The 22,024-nt window shown below is 36.8% G+C and overlaps 1 protein-coding gene across 7 annotated transcripts in view; it reads left to right on the top strand.

The window, feature by feature from the left end:
- Positions 1-22,024, top strand: part of kifc3 (kinesin family member C3) — a 124,159-nt gene that overhangs the window by 80,277 nt on the left and 21,858 nt on the right. For 6 of the 7 annotated variants that reach the window (XR_007935741.1, XM_051931503.1, XM_051931505.1 and 3 more), the window contains 5 exons: positions 4,092-4,178; positions 7,122-7,269; positions 17,504-17,634; positions 18,072-18,183; positions 21,778-21,959. Coding sequence is in view for 6 of the 7 variants with exons in the window: in XM_051931503.1 (XP_051787463.1) it covers positions 4,092-4,178; positions 7,122-7,269; positions 17,504-17,634; positions 18,072-18,183; positions 21,778-21,959 (660 nt within the window). In the remaining variant the exon portion in view is untranslated. The remainder of the gene's footprint in view (positions 1-4,091; positions 4,179-7,121; positions 7,270-17,503; positions 17,635-18,071; positions 18,184-21,777; positions 21,960-22,024) is intronic. The other variant, XM_051931501.1, reaches the window with a different exon arrangement.

Below are 22,024 nucleotides of genomic sequence, written 5' to 3'. Positions count from 1 at the left end.
TATTTTAGTAATATGTAATAATAATTAAAAATGTTACTCTCAGATCAGATTAAGAAAATGTAACTTAAAAATTTTAAGTTAAAAGCATTGCCTATTTCGAGTTATCTAAAGACAAAATGTATTAGTTATAATTACACCTTTAATTAAATAAAACTCAGGCATGTACTGTTGTCATTCAAAAGTTTTATTTGAACATTATTTACTGCAACATTAATAAAATGCTATAATAAAAATACAAAACATACACAGACATAGTGCAACAGGTTACATAAAATAACATAACCTTTTTTAAATTTTAACCCTTATGGCTACCTCTACATCAGTGTCAGATCAAATGCTCTGGGTTACAGGATTTTAGTGTTCCCAATTGTGCCATTATGCTACAGATTCTAACAATTTTCAGACTGAAGGACAATTTAATACGTGTACATCTTAGACTTCCTCTCATCTCATTAAGGATATTGGATTTGAAATTGTCTTTTCAAGTTAAGAAACTGTAAAATGACACCAACAAAGGATGAGTCTACAGGCAGCCATGAAGTAGTGCATGTTATTTGTAAAGCTAATAGCTACATTACATATTAAATGAACATATTGTTTATGAACATATTAAATTCTTCCAAGTTGAACAAAAAAGTGAGCTCAGTGCACTGGTTCAAACTCAACATTTGTGAGTGAGTGAAACAGGCAACATTTAACAAGTATTGTGACTCAGTATATTACATATCAAAGTAGGTGCCAAAAGTGCAATTTTTCAATACAATTCTCTAAAGGCTAGATATCAATATTGTTTACACTTTCTCAGATCAGTTTCTACTTATATACCATCAAATCATTCTTGAGACTCTGCAGTCTGGGTGACAATTTGCCTTCTTCCAAACTAAGCAAAATCTTTTGAAAGAATTCAAAAGTGTTTGTCAGTCCTTTGGGATAACTAAGATGTAGAGCATAAATGAGTCTGAACATTACCACAAGGGCATCCACAAACCTGGGAAGGGTAATTACAACTTCACTTTCAATAACAACAAAAGAATTTTTCAGATTGGTAGTGAACTGGACTGCTGTTCACTGTAATTTGGGTCATAGGTGCATTCACAAGCTCTGCCTCATCAATATCCTGAAATATATGGAAACACAGCTCTTTCACAGTCAATAACTTAAAAGAATACACAATCACAAGCAGGAAGTTTACAGTCTAAAATGTGTGATATAAGTTTATAACCAACCTGGGTATGTTCTCAAAAATCTCAAAAATCCAGACCAATCCTCTTGCAGAAACACAGGAAGTGCATGGAGAACAGTTGTACGTTTTGTGTGTATATCATGTAATTCCTAAGGAGAACAGAATTATAGACAGAATTGCATTTTGTTGTATAAATTAAGTTCCTAAAATAAACACCAGTGAAGACTAAAGTGAAAGTATAGCATAAACTAAACTGAACTAAATAAGAATTAGGCTGTCTTAGTTTTTCATTCAAACTGTGTCCAAAATATGGTGACTAAACCAAACATCAAACCCTGCATTGTGATCCAAACTGTGTTACCCCCTTAGCAGCAGCAAATAAAGGTGTGGTCAATGCCCTAACCACGAAACATCCTAAGCATTATGTGGGCCATGAAATACATATGTAGTGATAATCTTTAAAAAGACAAGTAGCCAATGATTTAGCACTTTACTCAAAATAAGATACATACTGGAACAGCATTCCACAACAGTAACTAATAATACACATACAAGTTTGCTAATTAAAAAAGTCATATTTCACTTCTGTAACTGTGAAATAGGCAGTGTAGTACCTGTTCGTCATTAACTTTTAAAATGCCAGCCAAAGAATCTGAAATCTTTCCAGTTTTGGATGCCTTCTGCCTAAACAAGGTCATCAAGCATGGGATGTGACGATCAAGCTCTGCATAGAATATGTTGCGCAGGTTCTGGTTTGTGATCTGCTGGAATTCTGCATATACCTAAGTAAACAGTAATAGAACATCAGTACATATCAATTCAATATAAATATTATTTACACAGAATGGGACATATAAGCATTGGAGCATCATTGAAACAGATAAACCTCTTTACCTCAGACTCTATGCGCAGAGCAGGCCAGAGGTCCAGGATCTCTTTCACTGGTGGGCTGGATTGGATGATGGTCTGTCGTCTCAGGCAAATGTGGTCTGCATCATCCTTCCAATCAGAGGTAGATTTCTCTCTTTTCTGTTTTGTTATGACATTAATAATTGACAAAATTAAACAAAGACTCTGATTTTGAAATTAACAGTTACTTTTAAAATGTATCAATGTAATCAAATTATCAAACCTGTTCACGGAAGCACTGGCGGCTCTGTGACTCCGCTGAACACGAGTTGATTCTGTTTTAATGATTTTTAAAACAGTTTTTGCAATGTTTTCAACTGCACCTCACTGAAATACATAAAATATTGAAATTACCTCAGTACAGCATTCAATCCATACCTTTAAATACAATTACTGCTGTAATAGCCGCACCTTTATTTCAGATCTTAAAAATACATAAATGGTTAGCAGGATCCACTTCAGTTCGCATCAGAACTTCTCAAAATGCACCCTCCATTTCCAACAAGTATTTAGAAAAAGTTGAAAAAAAAGAAGAAAATCAACGACCTTTCGCGCTTTCAAGAACGACACCACACCACCTCACCACTAACATCTAATGCATGTCATTAAGAAGTACCCTTTGAAAGTCACAGCGTGTTGCTGGTAATAAACCACTTATCGATAACCATAAGAAACTTTGAACTACTAGTTGCATTAGCGTTATAATGTAACTTAAGTGATACCGTTAAAATGACAGAGTAATTTAGCAAGAGCCAAAAATTAGCGGAGTTTGTTGGCTGTTAATGCACACTTCTTCAGTTTGTCTTTTTTTTACCACAGAAATAACACCGAGCTATTGCAACGACAAGGTCGTCAGATAAAGACACATAAATTCAGTTTTACACACTGGACTCATACATATCAACAAACTAACAAGACTATGGTTATTTTTTAGTTTATATTTTTATGATAAATACTTAGCGTTTTTTCCGTCTTTCCTTCCCGCGTTGCAGTGGTGGAGGCGCATAGAACAGACGTAATAATGCAGACACATTAACGTCATAACTCAAGAATTCACAGTGACAGTGACTTTATAATTCTGAGTATTAGGTACTTAATCTAATATTAAGTTGTATATCATCAAATAAATTAAGTTTACAAAACTCAAACTTATATTGCCAGGAACTTTTAAGAAAGATTTAAGTTTACACACCTTAAGAGAATTAAGTTATTTGGACTGCAGGGTTTACAGTGTAGCTTTACAAAAAAATCTTAATTGCCTTTATTAAGTTATTATGCGTGATAAGGTGCAATTCATATAATCTTATTATAGCTGGGTGGACTGATTGTTCTTAGTTCAACAACATTTAGGGATCAGTTTGTATATGTTTAAGCAGCAGTGGCAGACTTTCAGTGAGTTTATTTCAACAAATGAAACCTCTGTCATGTAGTGGTCACAAATTGTTGCAGCTTGCCTATGACTTGTGTATATAACAAAATGAGGTCTAATTGCCTCTTCTCACTTTTCATTATGAATTAACTCTTTCATGTTGTGTGATGCATGGCCTGTAGGCTTCCTACTGAGGATTAAATGACCCCACAAATGTAATTACACAAATTAGGTCTCCTTTTATTTCTGTCACCATGTTTGCAATTGTGGTATATGAGGATTTCCTTAACATGAAATTACAGTGAGGCTTCAGTGTTTTATCCACACTGCAAAATATTTTTGCAAGTATATCCTCACTATAGAAGTTTTATTTAAATTATATATGTTTATAAGGCACCTGTGGAAAATGTTAAAATTATCAAAACTGTATTGAAATTTAAGTATAATTTTGTTACCTACATTTCTAATTATAAATCATTTTTTAATTTATTCGTGTTTATTTGAGTCACCCAACATCGTTGTAACCATCTGTTGGTCTATATAACATTTTATCCCTTGAGGCTCCCATATTAAAGTTCTGTTAATAACAGTCATCTCATATCTTAATGGCTCTTTTAACTTACATTACAGCAAAACATCGATAGGAACCGTCTTTGCAAGCTACTCTTTAGAGCTGTTGGTGGTCGCAGTGGCGGTTTGGTTCGTAGGTTGTCAAAGGTTGGATATTTATTTGCTGCTAAATTTTGTTGGAAGTGATATGCAAAGGGTTAAGTGGCAGTACTTGTTGGGCTGGACTTTATTTTCTCTGTCATGAAATCTTTTTACATTATAACATCATGAAATGTTGTGTTTTGTTTTTATTCCATTGTTTGTAAAATGCTGTCTCCAAACAAATGCACGAAATTAATTTTATGACATGATGCTATATTGTAAAGAGATCCATTTGCTATCTTTTACATTCTTTTTTATGTATATTTATGTTCTTCTGAACATGAATATTATTTGTAAAAAGAAAAAAATGTAAATCTTATTTTAAAATCTTGGCTGTCACACTGGTTAATACTATCACACTTAAACCTACAGCAGTTTTATTTAGTACAGGGTGCTTTCTTTCTAGAGGTTGCATGTTTATTATTAGTTTCTTTAGAGATCTCCAGTTTATAGCTTCTACAGTACAAAATCATGCTGCCAGGTTGATTGGCATATCTATATTTTTCCAAGAATCTGTGGTATGTGCCTTTGTGTATGTGTGTATGGGTGCATGTGTGTGGGTGTGTGTATATGTGTATGAGTTTGAGGTAAATTACACTGGCATACAAATCAAAGAGTGAGTTAAGAAAATAAAAGGATGTTTTCATGGGTATGAAGGACAATACATTTTAGTTTTTAATGCTAAATGTTCATTTTTTTATTTTGTAAGTTCATTTGCATACAGAATGCTTCACAATAAAACATGCTGAAGTATTTATATCAATCTATGTTAGTTTTACAACAATTAGAGGCAATTTTTGCATTAAATAACACAGAATTTAATATCTAAAATAATATGATCACAAAGTAAATAACTTAGTCAATGCTTTAAAAAGATTTAGAATAACATTGAAAGCACCAGACCTGACTGGAGTTAGCCCAATATACTACACTAAATGGTTACAGTGAATGTTTATTTTGATATATACTGTAACTATACATAAAATGTTTTTTATGAATTCGGCATGAGGTGCTCACCACCAGGAAGAAACCTGACACTACAGCTATTCCAACTTTAAGATAAAACAATGGATTTATTTTACAAGTCTACAGTTTTAAGTCTTCTTAAAAGACTTTTTATATGGCATTACCTTCTCCTCAGAGTGGAAACAAGTCTGTTTAAATTATTTAGCAGTATGGATGCTCCGATCAAGTTTTTTAAGGCTGATCACTGATTTCATGTTACTTGATCAGCCAATTCTGATACTTTTTTAAAAAATCTTTTACACTAATCACCTGCATAACCAGACAAACAGAAGTCTCTGGCAGTGCTCCTCCTGATCCTCCTTGCGCAAATGAACAAATACTGGTCCTGCTGCTAGATTGATGTCCTTCTGCAACTCTGTCCAGGTCTCTTTGTGTAACGGCCCGTCTCCTGATATCTCCTCCTTGCTCTTGAGACTGTGCACAGGACTTGTCTGATTAGTTTTTTTTTTCAGTTTATTACTCCTCTTCCTTTAACATAAAAGCTAATTCCAATTGTCTCTTGGTCACTGATTAAACAAGCCACTACTCGCTGCTCATTGATCACACTGCAGAAGTTTGCTGCAAAAGAATTTAAAAAAAAAAGATACGTGCTGGCTCAACTCCCATAATACCTTGTGTAAAGGAGCACAGCAACTAAATTACCATAATGCTTGGAGAGAAAAGCCAAGCAAAATGACACCTTTTATTGGCTAACTAGAAAGATTACAATATGCAAGCTTTCGAGGCAACTCAGGCCCCTTCTTCAGGGAACACCCTAGTACTACACATAATGCTTGGAAAAGCAGGGGCTGAAAATATAGATTTTTGTGATCTGCGTTTTACCAATCACTGATCAAGTCTCTTTTTAGTGAAAATTGAACAGTTGATCAGAGCATCCCAACTTAGCAGTTATCCTGTAGTGTCTGTCTATCCCTCTCTGCAGTTTGTCCATGTTTAGCATATGATATCATCTTGCCATTTCTATAGATATGAATGAGGACATAACTCCAAACTTTTTCTTTTCAATAAATTTTCACCCAATAACTTCCATTTTTTGCTTACTAACGAAGCAAACTAGTTTTGATGCAGACAAAGACATAGAAGACATCACTAACAGTGAAGAATAGTACTGCACACTAAGAAGTTTGGAGAAAAAGGTGGCCCAACCACTGTAGCTGTCATCCAATTTTCTATGAGCAAGTGAGTCCATGATGGACTTCAGAGTCCTAGTGCAATAGTGGTAGAAAATTACCATATCTTTCTGTTATGTCCACTTTTATTTTCAGGTTAATGGTTTCATCCCACTTTTTAGATGAACTAGCACCACATTTGCCTTTTGAGGAGTATTCCCCCAATACTGTTGCAGTAAAATTAAAAAGCTGTAATCAAGATCTTGTTTGTTTGGATGCGTCATCAAATGTAACCAAACAGAGAGAGTGTCTGTGTGAGTACATATATGTGTTAGTTGCTTACACTTTAAAATTAAGATGATCAAAGAACCCTGCATATCCATTCATATAAATGTAAATTTTCCAAGCGAATCTCTTTTTAAGTTAAATTAAATTGGTAGTTCAAAGATGTACAGTTAACTCATTGTTTAACTGCCTCTATTATTTCAAAGTGCAGTAACATCTAGTATTATTTTTGCTTTGACTAGTCAGGTTTTTTTAGCTGTACATTTATTGTGTGTGCTTGTTTTTTGTCCCATAGTGGATTACTCTTGTTAACATACATATGAGTGTTTCTCTATTTCTTTTAATAACTTTTATGATATGCCAGTTTTCTCGCAGTGCCACTTGAGATGATTAAGCTATATGGAACGGGAGGTACTTTTGGTCTTTCTCTTTTCTGTACTTTTCCATTCTTTTTCCCTACATGCACTGTAAAGGATAAATGTCACTAACCAAAAATATACTTCTATTTGAATGTCGGCATGGATTTTAGGTAATGCTTTACGAGACGGAGATTGAGCGAACACGGGGTGAGCTGGTTGATGAGATGCAGTCTTTGGAGGAGGAAAAGAACAGAGTCATTGAGGAGGCTTTCGTGCGTGCTGAAAGTGAAATGAAGGCTGTTCATGAAAATCTAGCTGGTAAGAAAAAGAGCAGTTTAATCTCAAATATGTTGTATAGTTTTTTTGAGCCTGTTGAGTGCTATCCTCTTTTTTAATAGACTTTGTGCAAAATGTCTGTTTTTAGGTCAAATGAAAAGACCAAAATTTTTAATAATTTCTTCCTGTGCAAACACCACAAATAAACCCTAAGGACAAGTGATCAACATAAGTAAATTGATTTTAGTGAACACGTTTTGTTTTCAGCTTCTCACTGCACTTTTTTTGATCATGAAATCTGGAACTCCATGATGTTTATATCAACAAAACACTTCAGAAGTAGTTTGGTAATGATGGAGGAAGCCAGCGAGAAGGCGGTGTGTCACTTTTAGTGGCTAAGCATGGACACCTAGAATGAGTTTGCTTTCTTATTCTAGTGGTAAGATTGTAACAAGTGAATAAGAAGCCTAAAGAAATCAAATACTTTTAGGATGTAGTTAACACATATATTAAGATTTTTTAGGCAAACTCCTAAATAATGGTAGTCTTTTATGGGTCCATCAACAAATGTTTGCTAGCCATTCTGTAAAAGTGGCATAACAATATTGGTTAATCAGCATTTTAAGTCTTATAGCAAAGTGTTTTCAAAGAGAAGATTTTGAAAATTCACCACTGTCTTATTTCAAGAAATTAGCAATTCTATTTTTTTTTTTGCTTTGTATATACTTTTGTTAATGCTTTTTTTTTTTTAATTCCCACTTGCCACAATCTCAATACTATTGGTATATTAATGCTTTTTATAAAAATTCTAATATTCCACATTTTGAGGTCAGGACCATAATTGAACCAACACTCATATTTCAGGACCAAGGGCCATAAAAGGGCTTCACAGTACTGATTTTTCAGTCCCACTTCTGCCATACTTTCATCCTGCCTGCTCTGAACAAAATTCAGTCCTGTCTCCACTTTACCCCATACCTACAAAAGATTTTGACCACATTCCTGCTTTTCCCTTTAAAAATACTTGATTACAGGCATGCAGCCTATGAGGATTCTTAATACAGCTGAATCTAGGGAATGAATGAAAAAAAATATCACACAGTTTTTTTTTTTTTTGGTCACAGTACAATCTGAGTCAATCTATTGATATATTTTTAAAAAAATAGTTAATAGATGAATAGATGTAGGGTTGTGAGACATACCTTTTTTTCTGATGATGTCCTTCTTTCTTTGACTTAAAACAGCAATCTGGCTGGTATTTATAAAATCTCGAAAATTGTGTGGGATTTTGTCTTGATCGTCACTAAGACTGTGTAAACAAACAGAATACGTACTGTTGGTCTGTTATCTGGTCCATGTATGTACAACAGGTTTATTGTTTGAGAATGCATGTTGCATAACTTGCATGTGGCCCAGGGTTTGTTTAAAGAAAAGCAGACATGGCAGCTTGAATGAGGTGATAGCTAGGAGGACTGTGCAAAGCCATGTTACTGTTCAGCATCAAAGTATACTGTAAAAGTTGCCCATTAAATGAAAGTGTTCATTCACAGACGAGGAAAGTAATAATAAAAATAAAAGTACATGTGCATGTGCAATTTAATGTTCACTTTCACTCTGAAGAGCACAAAAACGTTTAAGAAGGAGAGATCATTAGCAAAATGGCAAACTATTTGGTGAGGCTAGTTTTATTCTGTTTTAAAATGTTCCAATAAAACTGATGATTTTTAAAACAATTGAGGACTTCTTTTTGGTTATAGTTCATGTAGTGGCCTTTATTTCTACTTCAGATTTTAACACATTAGTGTGCCTGAAACCATTAATTTTGAAATAGTATGTTTTTGTGTTTTTCCTTTTTGATTATTATGGAAGAGAAGTCAATCATGTAAGTCCTTAAAAAGTTTGCTAAGTGTTTGAATATAAACTAATACATTTAAAATGATCCAATTGTTTGATTAGAAAAATTAATAACGGTCCATTGTATATGAAGGCATGTGTCAAGTTTCACCCACCTACCCCTCATTTGGTATATATTGCCTTTGATTCCTGTATGTCTGATCATTTTCCTTTGAGGATGACACCTGACAAGTGTCGAAAGCTCAAGAATAAAAGACTGTTTTAAGATGTGTGATTAATTTTCTTACTTTGTGGATTTCATTTCTAGCTATAAATATGCAAACCGTATCACAGACTTTCGCTTCTATATACACACACACATATACATATATACATACGTACATACTATATATATAGTTTATTTTTACAGAAATTGTAACAGAGGTTCATCAGTGGTCTGACCACTTGGTCATGACCACAGGGATTGTCTACTCACCCTTCTTCCATTCACTATTATTGCATTTTAGTCCTCTGCCACAAAAAGTGAGGTCCCATAAGTCCCACAGGGTTTCCAAAAAAAATGCAGACTTGTACAGCAAGAAACCAAGTTGGCAGATACACTGAGAAAATTGTTGACAGTAACATCAGGTATTATAATAATAATAATGCATTTTATTTATAGGGCACTTTACATTTGTAGTATATCTCAAAGTGCTACATAAAAAGTTTAAACAAAGGCAAAACAAGTTAAAAACAGAGATAAAAGAGCAATAATTAGTAGCATTTTTGTTAATATGCTTTCCTAAATAGAAAAGTCTTTAGCTGTTTTTTAAAACAGCCCACAATCTGCTGTGTTCTTAGGCTCTCTGGTAGGGCAATCCAGAGCCATGAAGCAACCACTGCAAAGGCTTGGTCACCCATTGGACGAAGTTTGTTCATAGGGGGACGAAGGTGGTAGGTATTTTCAAAACGGAGGTTTCTTGTAGTGGATTGTAATATAAGGAGTTCTTAAGATATTTTGGAGCATTTCCATAAATATACTGATGAGTAAGCAGACAAAGTTTGTATTCAATACGGAGGTGAATAGGGAGCCAATGAAGTGTCCAAAGGATTGTTGAGATGTGTTCATATTTCTGCACCCTCATCAGGATCCTTGCAGCACTATTTTGAATTTGTTGGAGCTTTTGAAGGCTCTTGTTGGGTATCCCGATGAGGAGTGCATTACAATAGTCCAGCCTAGAGAAGACAAAGCATGAACCAGCTTTTCAGCATCACAAAGGGAGAGGCAGGGACAGAGTTTGGCTATATTTCAGAGATGAAGGAATGCAATTTTACAAAGGTGATGGACATGTGTATCAAATAACAGATGGGAGTCTAACTTGACGCCCAAATTTGTAACTGAAGGGGAGAGGGCAATGGTACGGTCAGGAAAGGAAATACAATTTACGGAGGAACAAAGTTGATAGGAAGGGGTGCCAATTAAAAGAGCTTCAGTTTTAGTGCTGTTCAGTTTGAGGAAGTTCTTGGACATCCAAGCCTCAATCTCATCCAAGCTAGAGGAAAGAGTTAATGGAGGTGTAAGGGAGGTCGAATCCAGTCTCACATAGAGCTGTGTATCATCCGCATAACAGTGTAATGAAATTCTATGCCTGCCGATGATGTGACCCAGGGGTAGCATATAGATGTTGAAAAGGGTCAGCCCAAGGACTGATTCTTGTGGGACCCCACAGGTGACAGTGTGGGTACGAGCTTTAGCATCCCCCAGGGCCACATACTCAGCCATATCTGTGACATAGGACTCAATCCACTCCAGAGCAGTGCCAGAAAGTCCAATTATACAGTGGAGATGATGGAGGAGAATATTATGGTCTACTGTATCAAATGCAGCTGTGAGATCCAGAAGGATAAGGAGTGATGGAGAGCCCTGGTCAGCGGCCATCAGGAGGTCTGACCAGTGCTGTCTCTGTACTGTGAGAAGATTGGAAACCAAATTGAAATTTTTCAAACAGATTGAGGTGGTCCAGAAGATGGACCAAAACAACCTTTTCCAAAACCTTAGACGAAAATGGAAGGTTGGAAATCGGACGATAGTTTGCTATCACTTCAGGATCCAAAGAGGATTTTTTTAAATTAGGTCTAATTTTTTGCGGTTTTCAAGGCCATTGGGACTAAGCCGCTCTGGAGAGAGTGATTAATGATATCAGCAATAAGAAGGCTTAAATCTGATACATTAGCTTTTACCAGAGGAGTAGGAAAAGGGTCCAATGAACACGCTGAAGGCCTTATCCTCTGGATGACGCCCTCAACTTCTTTAACTGTGGTACAGAGGAACTGGGAGAGGTAGCCCATTGGCTTTGATATGGAAACATCCAGCGATGGAGGGCTGGAAACAGACAATGAGGAGCGAATGGCGTCTACCTTAGAGGTGAAATATTCCATAAAATTATTACACTGCTCCTTTGTGAAATTATTACAGGCGTAGGTATGAGGATTGAGTAATGGATTTATCACGGAAAAAAGTTGTTTGGACTTTCCAGGACTGTTATTAATTAAATTTGAATAGTATTGAGATCTAGCGGTGGTCAGTGCTCTAGAGTAGTTTTTTGGTGTTCTCGATAGGCTAATTAAGAACCGTTAAACTGGTTGCAACAAAACGCAGCTTGAGGGCTCGCCCAGCTGCTTTCATCTGTCAAAGCTTACTTGTAAATACGGGGCAGATTTTACAAAAGAGAGATTTTACTTGGAGGTTAGAGATGCGGACTGAGTCAATAATGACTAAATTGAGGGTATGGCCCTTGTTGTGAGTGGGGACCTCGACAAGTTGCCTCAGATTTAGGCAGTCCAAGAGCTCTAAGAGCTGGGCAGCAGAATAATTAGAGGGTGTGTCCACATGAATGTTTAGATCTCCAAGAATGAGTACATTTGATGATGTTGTACAGAAAGATGAGAGCAGCTCATTCACTTCCGTAATGAAATCAGGGCATTGTTTTGGTGGTCGGTATATAAGAAGTGCTGTTATAAAAAGTGGATGCTTGCATTTAATTGCCAAGCATTCAGAAGTTCAGAATTGAGGAAGGGGTAGAAGTGATAATTGCAAACCTATACAATGGATTACAGCCAGACCACCACCATGACCATAGCTGCGGGCCTTTTCAAGGTAAGTGTACCAAGGAGGACAGAACTCCTTTAAAACTGAGTATACCTCGGATTTATGCCAGGTCTTAGTCAAACAAATAATGTCAATCCCCCTGTCTACAATATAATTATAAATTAGACAGGATTAATTTGTCAGGGACTGAACATTAAAAAGTTCCACTTTGATATTTAGCAAGATGCTTCTTTTAGCCAGAGGATGAAGAAAGGTGAAACCCACTCCAGGCTCTCCAGGTATTCACTGATTAGTGGTGCTATGCCTCAGTACTGTTTATGGAGCTATACAAGTAGTTACTCCTGTGGTAGCCATATAAATCCATTACTATAAGAAATTACGGAGATTGTACAAGCAGTTATGTGGCAGTGAAGAAGCTTATTATGAAGTACCTACCTCCCTATTCTCCATTATGATGGACAGGTAGCTGTGGGGTTGCTTGGACCTTTAATATAAGGCTGGAGTCCAGCAGTACTGGAACATCTGGGGCTTCTAAGCAGAGCTCGGACAGGGTCTCCCCTGGAGTTCCTAACCTTTTTCCTGACTAAGAAATGGTAGCCAGGCTTCAAACAGATATAGTCCCAGGCTAGTACTTAAAAGGTTTCCTACTTATAAGCCAGTGGTATTTAGAGTAGAGGATTTATTTTAGTTTTTAATTTGCATTCAGTCTCTATTATTCTATGTACTTTCATTTTTACATTTTTGTAATGTTTTTTTTTTTCTTGTTTAAATTTACATTTATCTCCTTGACTTTATGTGGGTCCTCAGTTTACTCAAGAATGCTCCCTTTTGGACACATCATTTTTATATCCTGCTTTTACATTTAATCTAATAACTCTTGATGGTAGGCTTAAGGAAATGGAAAAACATATTTATTCATTATCTAATAAGTACTTCTCAACACCCTTAAATTTCATTTTGATTAAAACAGGTTTAGGTATTTTTTAAAGAAACTTTCAAATGTATTTCTTAGGTCCATCTAGTTAATTAGGGTTGGAGTGTGGATTATATTGAAGGAATATCACTATATTTTTCTTCTGCTAACTTGGAGCAGAGTGTCGCTTCATAGCAGATCACACATTGAGCTAATTAACTGCCATCAAGCCAAATACAGTAGTTGTTTTTCTTCATGCCACCATCAGACATTCTGATGCACATGTAAAAAAGAAGCATGCCCCAGCATTTTAACAATACCCTTCTTTATTATTAGGTTGAATGAGAAATATCATGATAAAAAATTCTTAATTTGCCACACAGTAGCAGTAATAAAACAGTTTAAGGAGAAAGGGTTGCATTATGGGAGAGTTTTTAGGACTGTTTTGGATTTGTATGCTGGTCAGGACACTGTCTCTGTTTTCTGTACTTATTCCCACATCCTAACTATTTGTGTATTAGATTACTCTAAATTGGCCCTGTAAAAGAGAATTGTAGGTGTTTGCTTAAGTTGACACTTGAGTATGCCAGCTGTATTATCTTGCAAGGTGTGGAACTTACCAAATACATTATTGGGTTGACTATCAAATGAAAATGCCATTACCAGACACTTGGACATGAACTCAGAATATGCAGGCTTAAAAAGAACGTCCAATTAATAAAAAACTATTTAAATAATAAAAAAAATATATATTTCACATGTACAGAAAGACACACGCATAACCTATTCACTTAAGCGCTGTTTATGAGTGATGCCTGCACTGCCTGTCACTTTTCAGTAATCCTGACTTGGTGTGAATAACATATGGGTGATCCCAGATATAACCCAAGCCTAAAGGCTGCTATGGTCCCAGAAAATGCCCTAGACGCATTAAGACAGATATACCTTGTTTAATGCCACTTATCAAGCAATAATGTTACTTCTACTGCACTGTTCTCTTTTGACAGATCCCCTCTTTCTAATCCTGTGACAAAGAAAGTGGCAATCTCCCCACACCAGGTCTACTGTGTTTAAATCATTCAGCTTTGATATAAAGACAAAGTGTAGTAATTTTAAAGAAAAGTAGTATTTATTAAATAGAATTGTTGCAGTAGAACAAAGTATAATAGAAAATGTAAATATTTAGCAAAGTCTGGATATGTATGTGTGTTATGTGTAGTTTGTGGCCACCAGGGGGAGCTCCAGTTCCCCAAACACCTGACACAGCATAAGCTCAGACATAGGTCTCAATAAACAAGAGTATTTATTGGTGTGAAACTCTGCCTCAAGCAAGACTTTCCTTCAACGCAGTTACCAACCCAAATCAACAGCACACAGCAATGCTTTGTCTTCTTCTTGTCTCTCTCTCTCTCTCTCTCTCTCTCTACCTTCTCCACTCCTCCCGGCAAGCTTTGTCCTCCTCTTCCCAACTCTGGCTTTTGGAGTTGTGGCAGGCAGCTCCTCGTATACCAAACCCAGGAGTACTTCTGGTGTCCCACAGGTCTGGTGTGGGAGCACTTCCAGGTGAGGTGGGAACCTGACAAAGCAGGGGTCCCCAGTCCCCATGGCATCCATGGAATCCAACAGGACTGAGTCAAAGACTTCCAGTTCCCATGATGTTCTGTGGGAAACCGTGGTGCTGCCACAACCCAGGCAGGCTGCCATATAGTGGTCTGAGGGAGACAATGCCCTGTGTGCATGCTGTTTCACCCTGCCCTTTGAGGCTGAGGGTGTCCTGGCTGTGTAAGGCTCCTGGCCATCTCTCTCAAGCTGTAAACAAAAATTGCACTGTTGCTTTAAAGTCAGAAAGCTTACTAAATATTAGTAGCAGTGTCAAAAGAAGATGTTCTCCTGGATTGATTTTAAAATCAGCAGTGGGGTTGATGCATGAATTGCATTCTGTGATGTCCAGGTGGAATAGCATCAATTTTTCTGATGTTGCTCTCTGGTCTCTCAGATTGGCCATTCTATACGGTAAAAAATCACATGGGGTTCTGGACCTTGTGGTGTTACACACAGATGATTGGCTAGCTATTCTGGCAATGGGTAACTTTGTCTAAAAACCTTGGTCCTATTCTTTCAACTGTGCAATTTCATACTGTCCCTGTTTTCTTTACCATTAACTTGTAAATTCTTTGGTCATTCTAAACCAAGATTATATACTTAGATAAATGAGAAAGAAAAAATGTATAGATATAAAATCTGCATGAAAGAGTCGCAAAAGAGTTAATTTATTGTTCATTGCAGTTGTCTAAAAAACAATTGAGGTAGATTGTGGCTAGCTTTTTAATATAGTGCCTGCCTTTTCAGAATTATGATTTTTATACTTCTAGGACACTGGCAGTCTACCCAGATAGCTCTTGCCTTGAACTCTTTGTTGCCAGGTGTGATTTTTAAAATGATATAAATTTGAAACTTTTGCTCAGGTAATCACAATATTGATATTATTAAAAATATGTTAGAATAATATGTTAGAATATGTTAATCAAGGTTTGAATTTTAAATAATGTGCCAGAATCATGTCACATGCTTCAAAATTATTCTCTTTTTTCAGTACTCTTTGAGAAGTAAAATATATACAGTATTTAAATATGCTATATAAATGGGGGTTGAGAAAAGGAGCTGTAATTTCTTAAAATGATTTTTGAGTAGTATGGTGCTTCACCCATCCTAATGGGTTCTTTCAGTATTTAGCTGAAATTACATACTGCTCAAAAAAAAAATTAAGGGAACACTTAAATCATACATCAGATATCAATGAACAAGATACTCAAGTGGAAATCTTTACTCAGTAAAACTGTGTAATTCGTTGAGTAGAAAATGATGTAACAAAGGTTAATAATAACCAGAATTACCAACCCATTGATTTTTGATGTGATATTGAATCCAGCCCTCAAAATCAAAAATTGCAATCATAGGCTGAATTTCATCACAGTAGCTCATAATATGACTCAGTAGTGTGTTTGGCCCCCACGTGCCTGTATGTACTCCTGACAATGTCTGGGCATGCTCCTGATAAAGTGGAGGATGATGTCCTGAGAGATTTTCTCCCTGACCTGGATCAGGGCATCAGTGAGCTACTTGGTGGAATCAGATGCACCAATACATAACATCCCAGAGATTCTCAATTGAATTCAGGTCTGGGGAACGTGTGGGCCAGTCAATGGCATCAATGCGTTTCTCATCCAGGAACTGCATACAAATTCTGGCTACATGAGGCCAGATATTGTCCTGCACCAGGAGGAACCCAGGGCCCAGTGAACCAGTGTAAGGTCTGACCACAGCTCTGAGGATTTCTTTCCAGTACCTATCAGCAGTCAGGATACCATTGTCTAGCAATGATATGCCCCGTAGACTATCACTGACCCACCCCCAAACCGGTCATGCTGGATGATGTTGTAAGCTGCATAACATTCACCACGGTGTCTTCCAGAGTCTTTTAACATCTGTTGCATGTGCTTAGTGTGAATATGTAAAGAGAATGGGGCGCCAAAGGTGGAGCTGCCAATTGTGGTATTGTCTAGCAAATGCCAATTGAGCTGCACGGTGATGGGCTGTAAGCAAAGGTTCCATAAGAGGACATTGGACCCTAATGGAGTCTAGTCTAATAGTTTGGTCAGAAACATGCACACCAGTAGCCAGCTGGAGGGCACTGGCAGTGCTCTTCCTTTTTCTTCTCGCACAAAGGAGCAAATACCGGTCCTGCTGCTGGTTTGATGCCCTTTTGCCACCCTGTTCAACTCTCCTTGTGTAATGGCTCGTCTCCTGGTATCTCCTCCGTGTTCTTGAGACTATGCTGGGAGACACAGCAAATATTCTTGCAACAGTACATATGGATGTGCCATCCTCGAGGAACTGCACTATCTGTGCAGGCTGAATGGGCTACAGGTATTGCCTCATGCTAGCAGTAGTGACAAGTACACTAGAAAAACACAAAACTAGAAAAGAATCAGCCAGGAAGGATAAGGAGAAAGCAATTGTCTATGACTACCACCTGTAAAACCATTTCCTTTTTGGTAGTTGTCTTGCTATTGCCTTTCCAGTGTACCTGTTTGAAGTTGATTGACAATCACTTGTACTTTATAACTGGACAGATTGATATCCCTGAAGCTTAACTGACTTGGTGTTAGACTGTGATGGTTAAGTGTTCCCTTAATTTTTTGAGCAGTAAGTACATTTATGTTCTATTTATCAGCTGTGTTTTATTTTTGTTCTACCAAAGCACATCAAATCAACTGCTTGTGATACTACATAAATACATACATGGGAAATGGAAGCATAATTTTCTGTTTCTAGCTGTTAAATCAGTTGTAGCCTTTTATATAATGCTATTTTGTTAATATTTTACATTGTTTTGTAATTTATACTGTATTTACACTCAGGGGTGCGTGCCAACCTTATGACACTTCAGCCAGCTTTGCGGACTCTAACAAGTGATTACAATTGTTTAAAAAGACAAGTGCAGGATTTTCCCAGCCTTTTGGAGAGAGCCATTGGAGATGCAAAGCAGGAGGTGAATGAAAGCTCTCTTAGTATTTTGTTAAGTTAAATACAAAGGCAATCCCACAGCAAGAAATTAAAGCAAAAAAAAAAAATTAATTTAAAAGTATTGTTTTTTCCCCATTTATGAGACTGTAAAAGTGAAAATGTGATGATGGGAGTAAGAATTTGTAGTACATGTTCGCATTACCCATAGTCTGAAGGAAGACTGTTATTAGAGTTAAGTCACTTTATACTGTATATCTGCTTTCTGTTTTGCTCGTCAAAATGGTTGTCTTTGCCAAAAGTGAGGCCTTTAAGAAAATAAAATGCAAGTTATTCTATATTTTCAGTTTATACTGTATTTATAGACTACATTTTCATTGGAACATTTCATAAAATCATATGAGTTTTGTTTTCTGTTTTTGATTTTTAACTAAACCACTATGCTTCAATTGATTTTTTTCGTAGATCTGCCAGGTTATTGAAAAAGTGAACAGTGTTAATCAAGAGCTGCTACGTAAATATAAACGAGAGATGGCTCTTCGTAAAAAGTGTCACAATGAACTTGTTAGACTAAAAGGTGAGACCTTCTGGAAATATGCGTTGCTTACTAATGAAAAGAGCATGTAACAGACACATTCTGCTTGTAATTAATCAAGCTTTACTATGAGATGCATTTAAACAGTAGGTATACTATTATATTAATTTAGTGTTTAATAATGATCATCGTAGAACATTTTCCTTGCAACATTTTTTAAAGTTCTTCCCTGACTGCAATGAATTCAGTTTTTTGCTATTAAGCCAACTTTAATATTTTAATCAGCAAATTATAATTCATTATTACTTCCACTATTTCTTAAATATAAATTGAGAAATTCTTCTTCTTTTGGCTGCACACGTTAGGGGTTGCCACAGTGGATAATCTTTTTCCATATCTTCCAGCCCTGTTCTGTCACACCTACCATCTGCATGTTCTCTCTCCCCATATCCATAAACCACCTCTTAGGCTTTCCTCTTTTTCCCTTGCCTGACAGCTCTATTCCTGACATTCTTCTCCCAATATACCCAGAATCTCTCCTCTGCACATGTCCAAACCAACGCAATCTTGCCTCTCTAGCTTTGTCTCCAAACTATCCAACATGAGCTGACCCTCTAATGTTCTCATTCCTAATCCTTTCCATCCTCGTTACACCCAATGCAAATCTTAACATCATTAACTCTGCCACCTCAAGCTCCATTTCCTGTCTTTTTGTCAGCGCCACCGTGTCCAACCATACAACATAACAGGTCTCACTGCTGTCTTGTAGACTTTCCCTTACACTCTTGCTGATATCCATCTGTCACAAATCACTCCTAAAACTCTTCTCACCCTCTCTTCCACATTCCCCGTTAACGCTGTCCTGTTGATCCTGGGAATTTAAACTCATCCACTTTTGCCAACTCTACTCCCTGCATCCTCACCATTCCTCCAACCTCCCTTTCATTCGCACGCATGTATTCTGTGTTGGTCCTACTGACCTTCATTCCTCTTTAGGACATGTCTCCACCTTTCCAGGGTCTCCTCGACCTCCTACCTACAGATTACAGTGTCATCCGAAAACATCATAGTCATGGGGACTCCTGTATAATCTCCTCTGTTAGCCTGTCCACCATTGCAAATAAGAAAGAGTTCAGAGTAGATCCCTGATGTAATCCCACCTCCACCTTAAACACATCTGTCACTTCTACCGCAGACATCACTACTGTCTCACTTCACTCGTATATATCTTGTACCATTCTTACATACTTCTCTGCCACTCTCGACTTCCTCATACAATACCACAACTCCCCTCTAGGCACCCTGTCATATGGATTCTCAAAGTCCACAAAGACACATGCAACTCCTTTTGGCATTCTTTGTACTTTTCCATCAACACCCTCAGAGCAAACATCACATCTTTAGTGCTTTTGCCTAGCATGAAACCATACTACTGCTCACTAGTCATCACCTTCCTTCTTAACCTAGTTTCCACTACTGTTTCCCATAACTTCATACTGTGGCTGATCAATTTTATCCTTCTGTAGTTACTACTAACATCATCCTATGCTGTCTAACTATGCTTTCCCCTGCCACCACTTTGCTGTCTCCAATCTCCATTAGACTGACCCTTCACCATAGGATATAATCCACCTGTGTGCATCTTTCTCCACTCTTGTATGCCACTCTGTGTTCCTCCCTCTTCGTAAAATATGTATTCACCACAGCCATGTCCATCCTTTTCGCAAAATCCACTACCATCTGAACTTCTGCATTTCTCTCCTTGACACCATACCTACCCATCACCTCCTCATCCCCTCTGGTACCTTCATCAACATATCCATTGAAATCTGCTCCATTTACCACTCTCTCTCCCTTGGGTATACTCTCCACCACTTAATCCAAGTCACTCCAGATTTTGAGGCATATGCACTAGTAACATTCATCATCACACCTCCAATCTCCAGCATCATTATCAACACTGATAATCTTTTCACAACCAAAACACTCTTGACATACAGTTCCTTCATGATAACTCTTACCCCATTTCTCCTACAATCCACACCATGGTAGAATAATTTGAACTTGTCTCTGATACACCTGGCTTTACTCCCCTTCCATCTGGTCTCTTGCATGCACAATATATCAACCTTCTTTCTCTCCATCATATTGGCCAACTTTTACCAGTATACTGCCAACATTCCAAGTTCATACCCTCACTTCCACTCTTCTAACCTTCCTCCTCTCCTCCTACCTCCAGACATGCCTCCCCCCTCTTCTTCTCCTTCTTTGGCAAACAGTAGCCCAATTTCCACCAGCACCCTGTTGGCTGACAGTACTGGTGGGGGGCCGTTGTTAACCCAGGCCCCATCCAATCCGGTATGGAAATCTGTATTGTTGTCCACATACTGTTCTGGCAAAAGTTCCCTCCCTGATGTAACCCTCCCATATTATCCGGGTTTGGGACTGGCACAAAGAAACACATTGATTTGTGCACCCCCTGTGACTGGGTTAATATAAATTGAGAACACTTTCCATAAAAAAAATCCCAGTAAATTTCACCATGATTGCCATCAGTAACTGTATTTTGTTAGTGAATAAAAAAGATAATTGACAGTTTTCATAATTAAAATTACTAACAATGCAAATAAAGTGAATAGGAAAAATAAGAATCCAATTCCATTAAGCCATGAGAACAGAATGCATTCAGTAATTTTTATTTCTAAACAAAAATGGAAACGAGCCATCTGTCTATATAAGAATTTCAAATTGGCTAGTACTGTTCTGAAATTAAAAAGTGATATAATGACTTTCTAAACATTTCCCTTACTAAACATGCCAAAAAGAGTACAAATAATGTTCTTATTTATCATGTATAGATTTATACTTCTAAGGAAAATCAAATTTAAAATTAGTCTGTGTTGAAATCATTTCCAAAACTGCTCCCAATGTCATCATCTTAACGATAACCAGTCTTGTTTTTCATGCCTTTGGCCTGCACTCAGTTTGTAATTTGTGGTCAAGGTCAAATATTAATTTTGTTGATTTAATGTTCCATCGTGCCATTTGTCATGAGACTGTTCAAATCAAATATTTGTTGCAAGAAGAAGCAAAGCAGTGTAAAAGGAAATGTTAGCACAAAAAAAAGGACTGCCATTGGGTTAAGTTTTGCAAATGGCAGAAAAAGTCTGTTTAATTTAGGTTAACAGATTTAGGAGTGGTAAACAATCTTGGTCAACAAAATGTTTTTCTAAAAAGTCATGCAAGTAATGGTCCAATGCAGAGTGAGAAGTGTTTGGAATAGACATTGGGTTATGTTCAGAAATATTACTAAATTTAAATATATTATTTTTGAGTTAGTAATAATAAACTGCATTAACTTTTGATTTTCCATTTTGTTTGTTCAAATGTAATAACAAATCTTATGGTATTTACAGTATTTCTAAATGGCAGCATTACTTTAAATTTGGAAGGAGACCCAAAACACTTCTCTTCCCCCTGAACATGTATAGATTTCACCAGATTACTTGGATTTTGTAAGATGCAAGTTTCTGTTGTCAGAATATGTGTTGACTCGAGAAACATTACATTTTATTCAAGAAAACCTAATTTAATTAAGTGTAATTTCATTTGTTTTTGATTTTTTTCTCATTTTAGGAAACATTAGAGTATTCTGTAGAGTGCGACCACTTAATAAAGAAGATGGGGATGATGCAGATACCAAAAATGTTGTGGTATTTGATACAGATGATGATGCTGTTATGTATGTGGCACACAAGGGGAAATCAATGAACTTTGAGCTGGATAAAGTGTTTCCACCAGAAGCAAGTCAAGAAAATGTAAGAGTGTTTCAACAATGCAGTTATTATAAATATTACTAGGGGGCTCTGCCCCCTGCTCGCTT

The sequence above is a fragment of the Erpetoichthys calabaricus genome, chromosome 9 (genome assembly GCF_900747795.2).
Source record: "Erpetoichthys calabaricus chromosome 9, fErpCal1.3, whole genome shotgun sequence".
Classification (NCBI taxonomy): Eukaryota; Metazoa; Chordata; class Cladistia; order Polypteriformes; family Polypteridae; genus Erpetoichthys; species Erpetoichthys calabaricus.
This window is presented reverse-complemented; position numbering and strand designations above follow the sequence as displayed.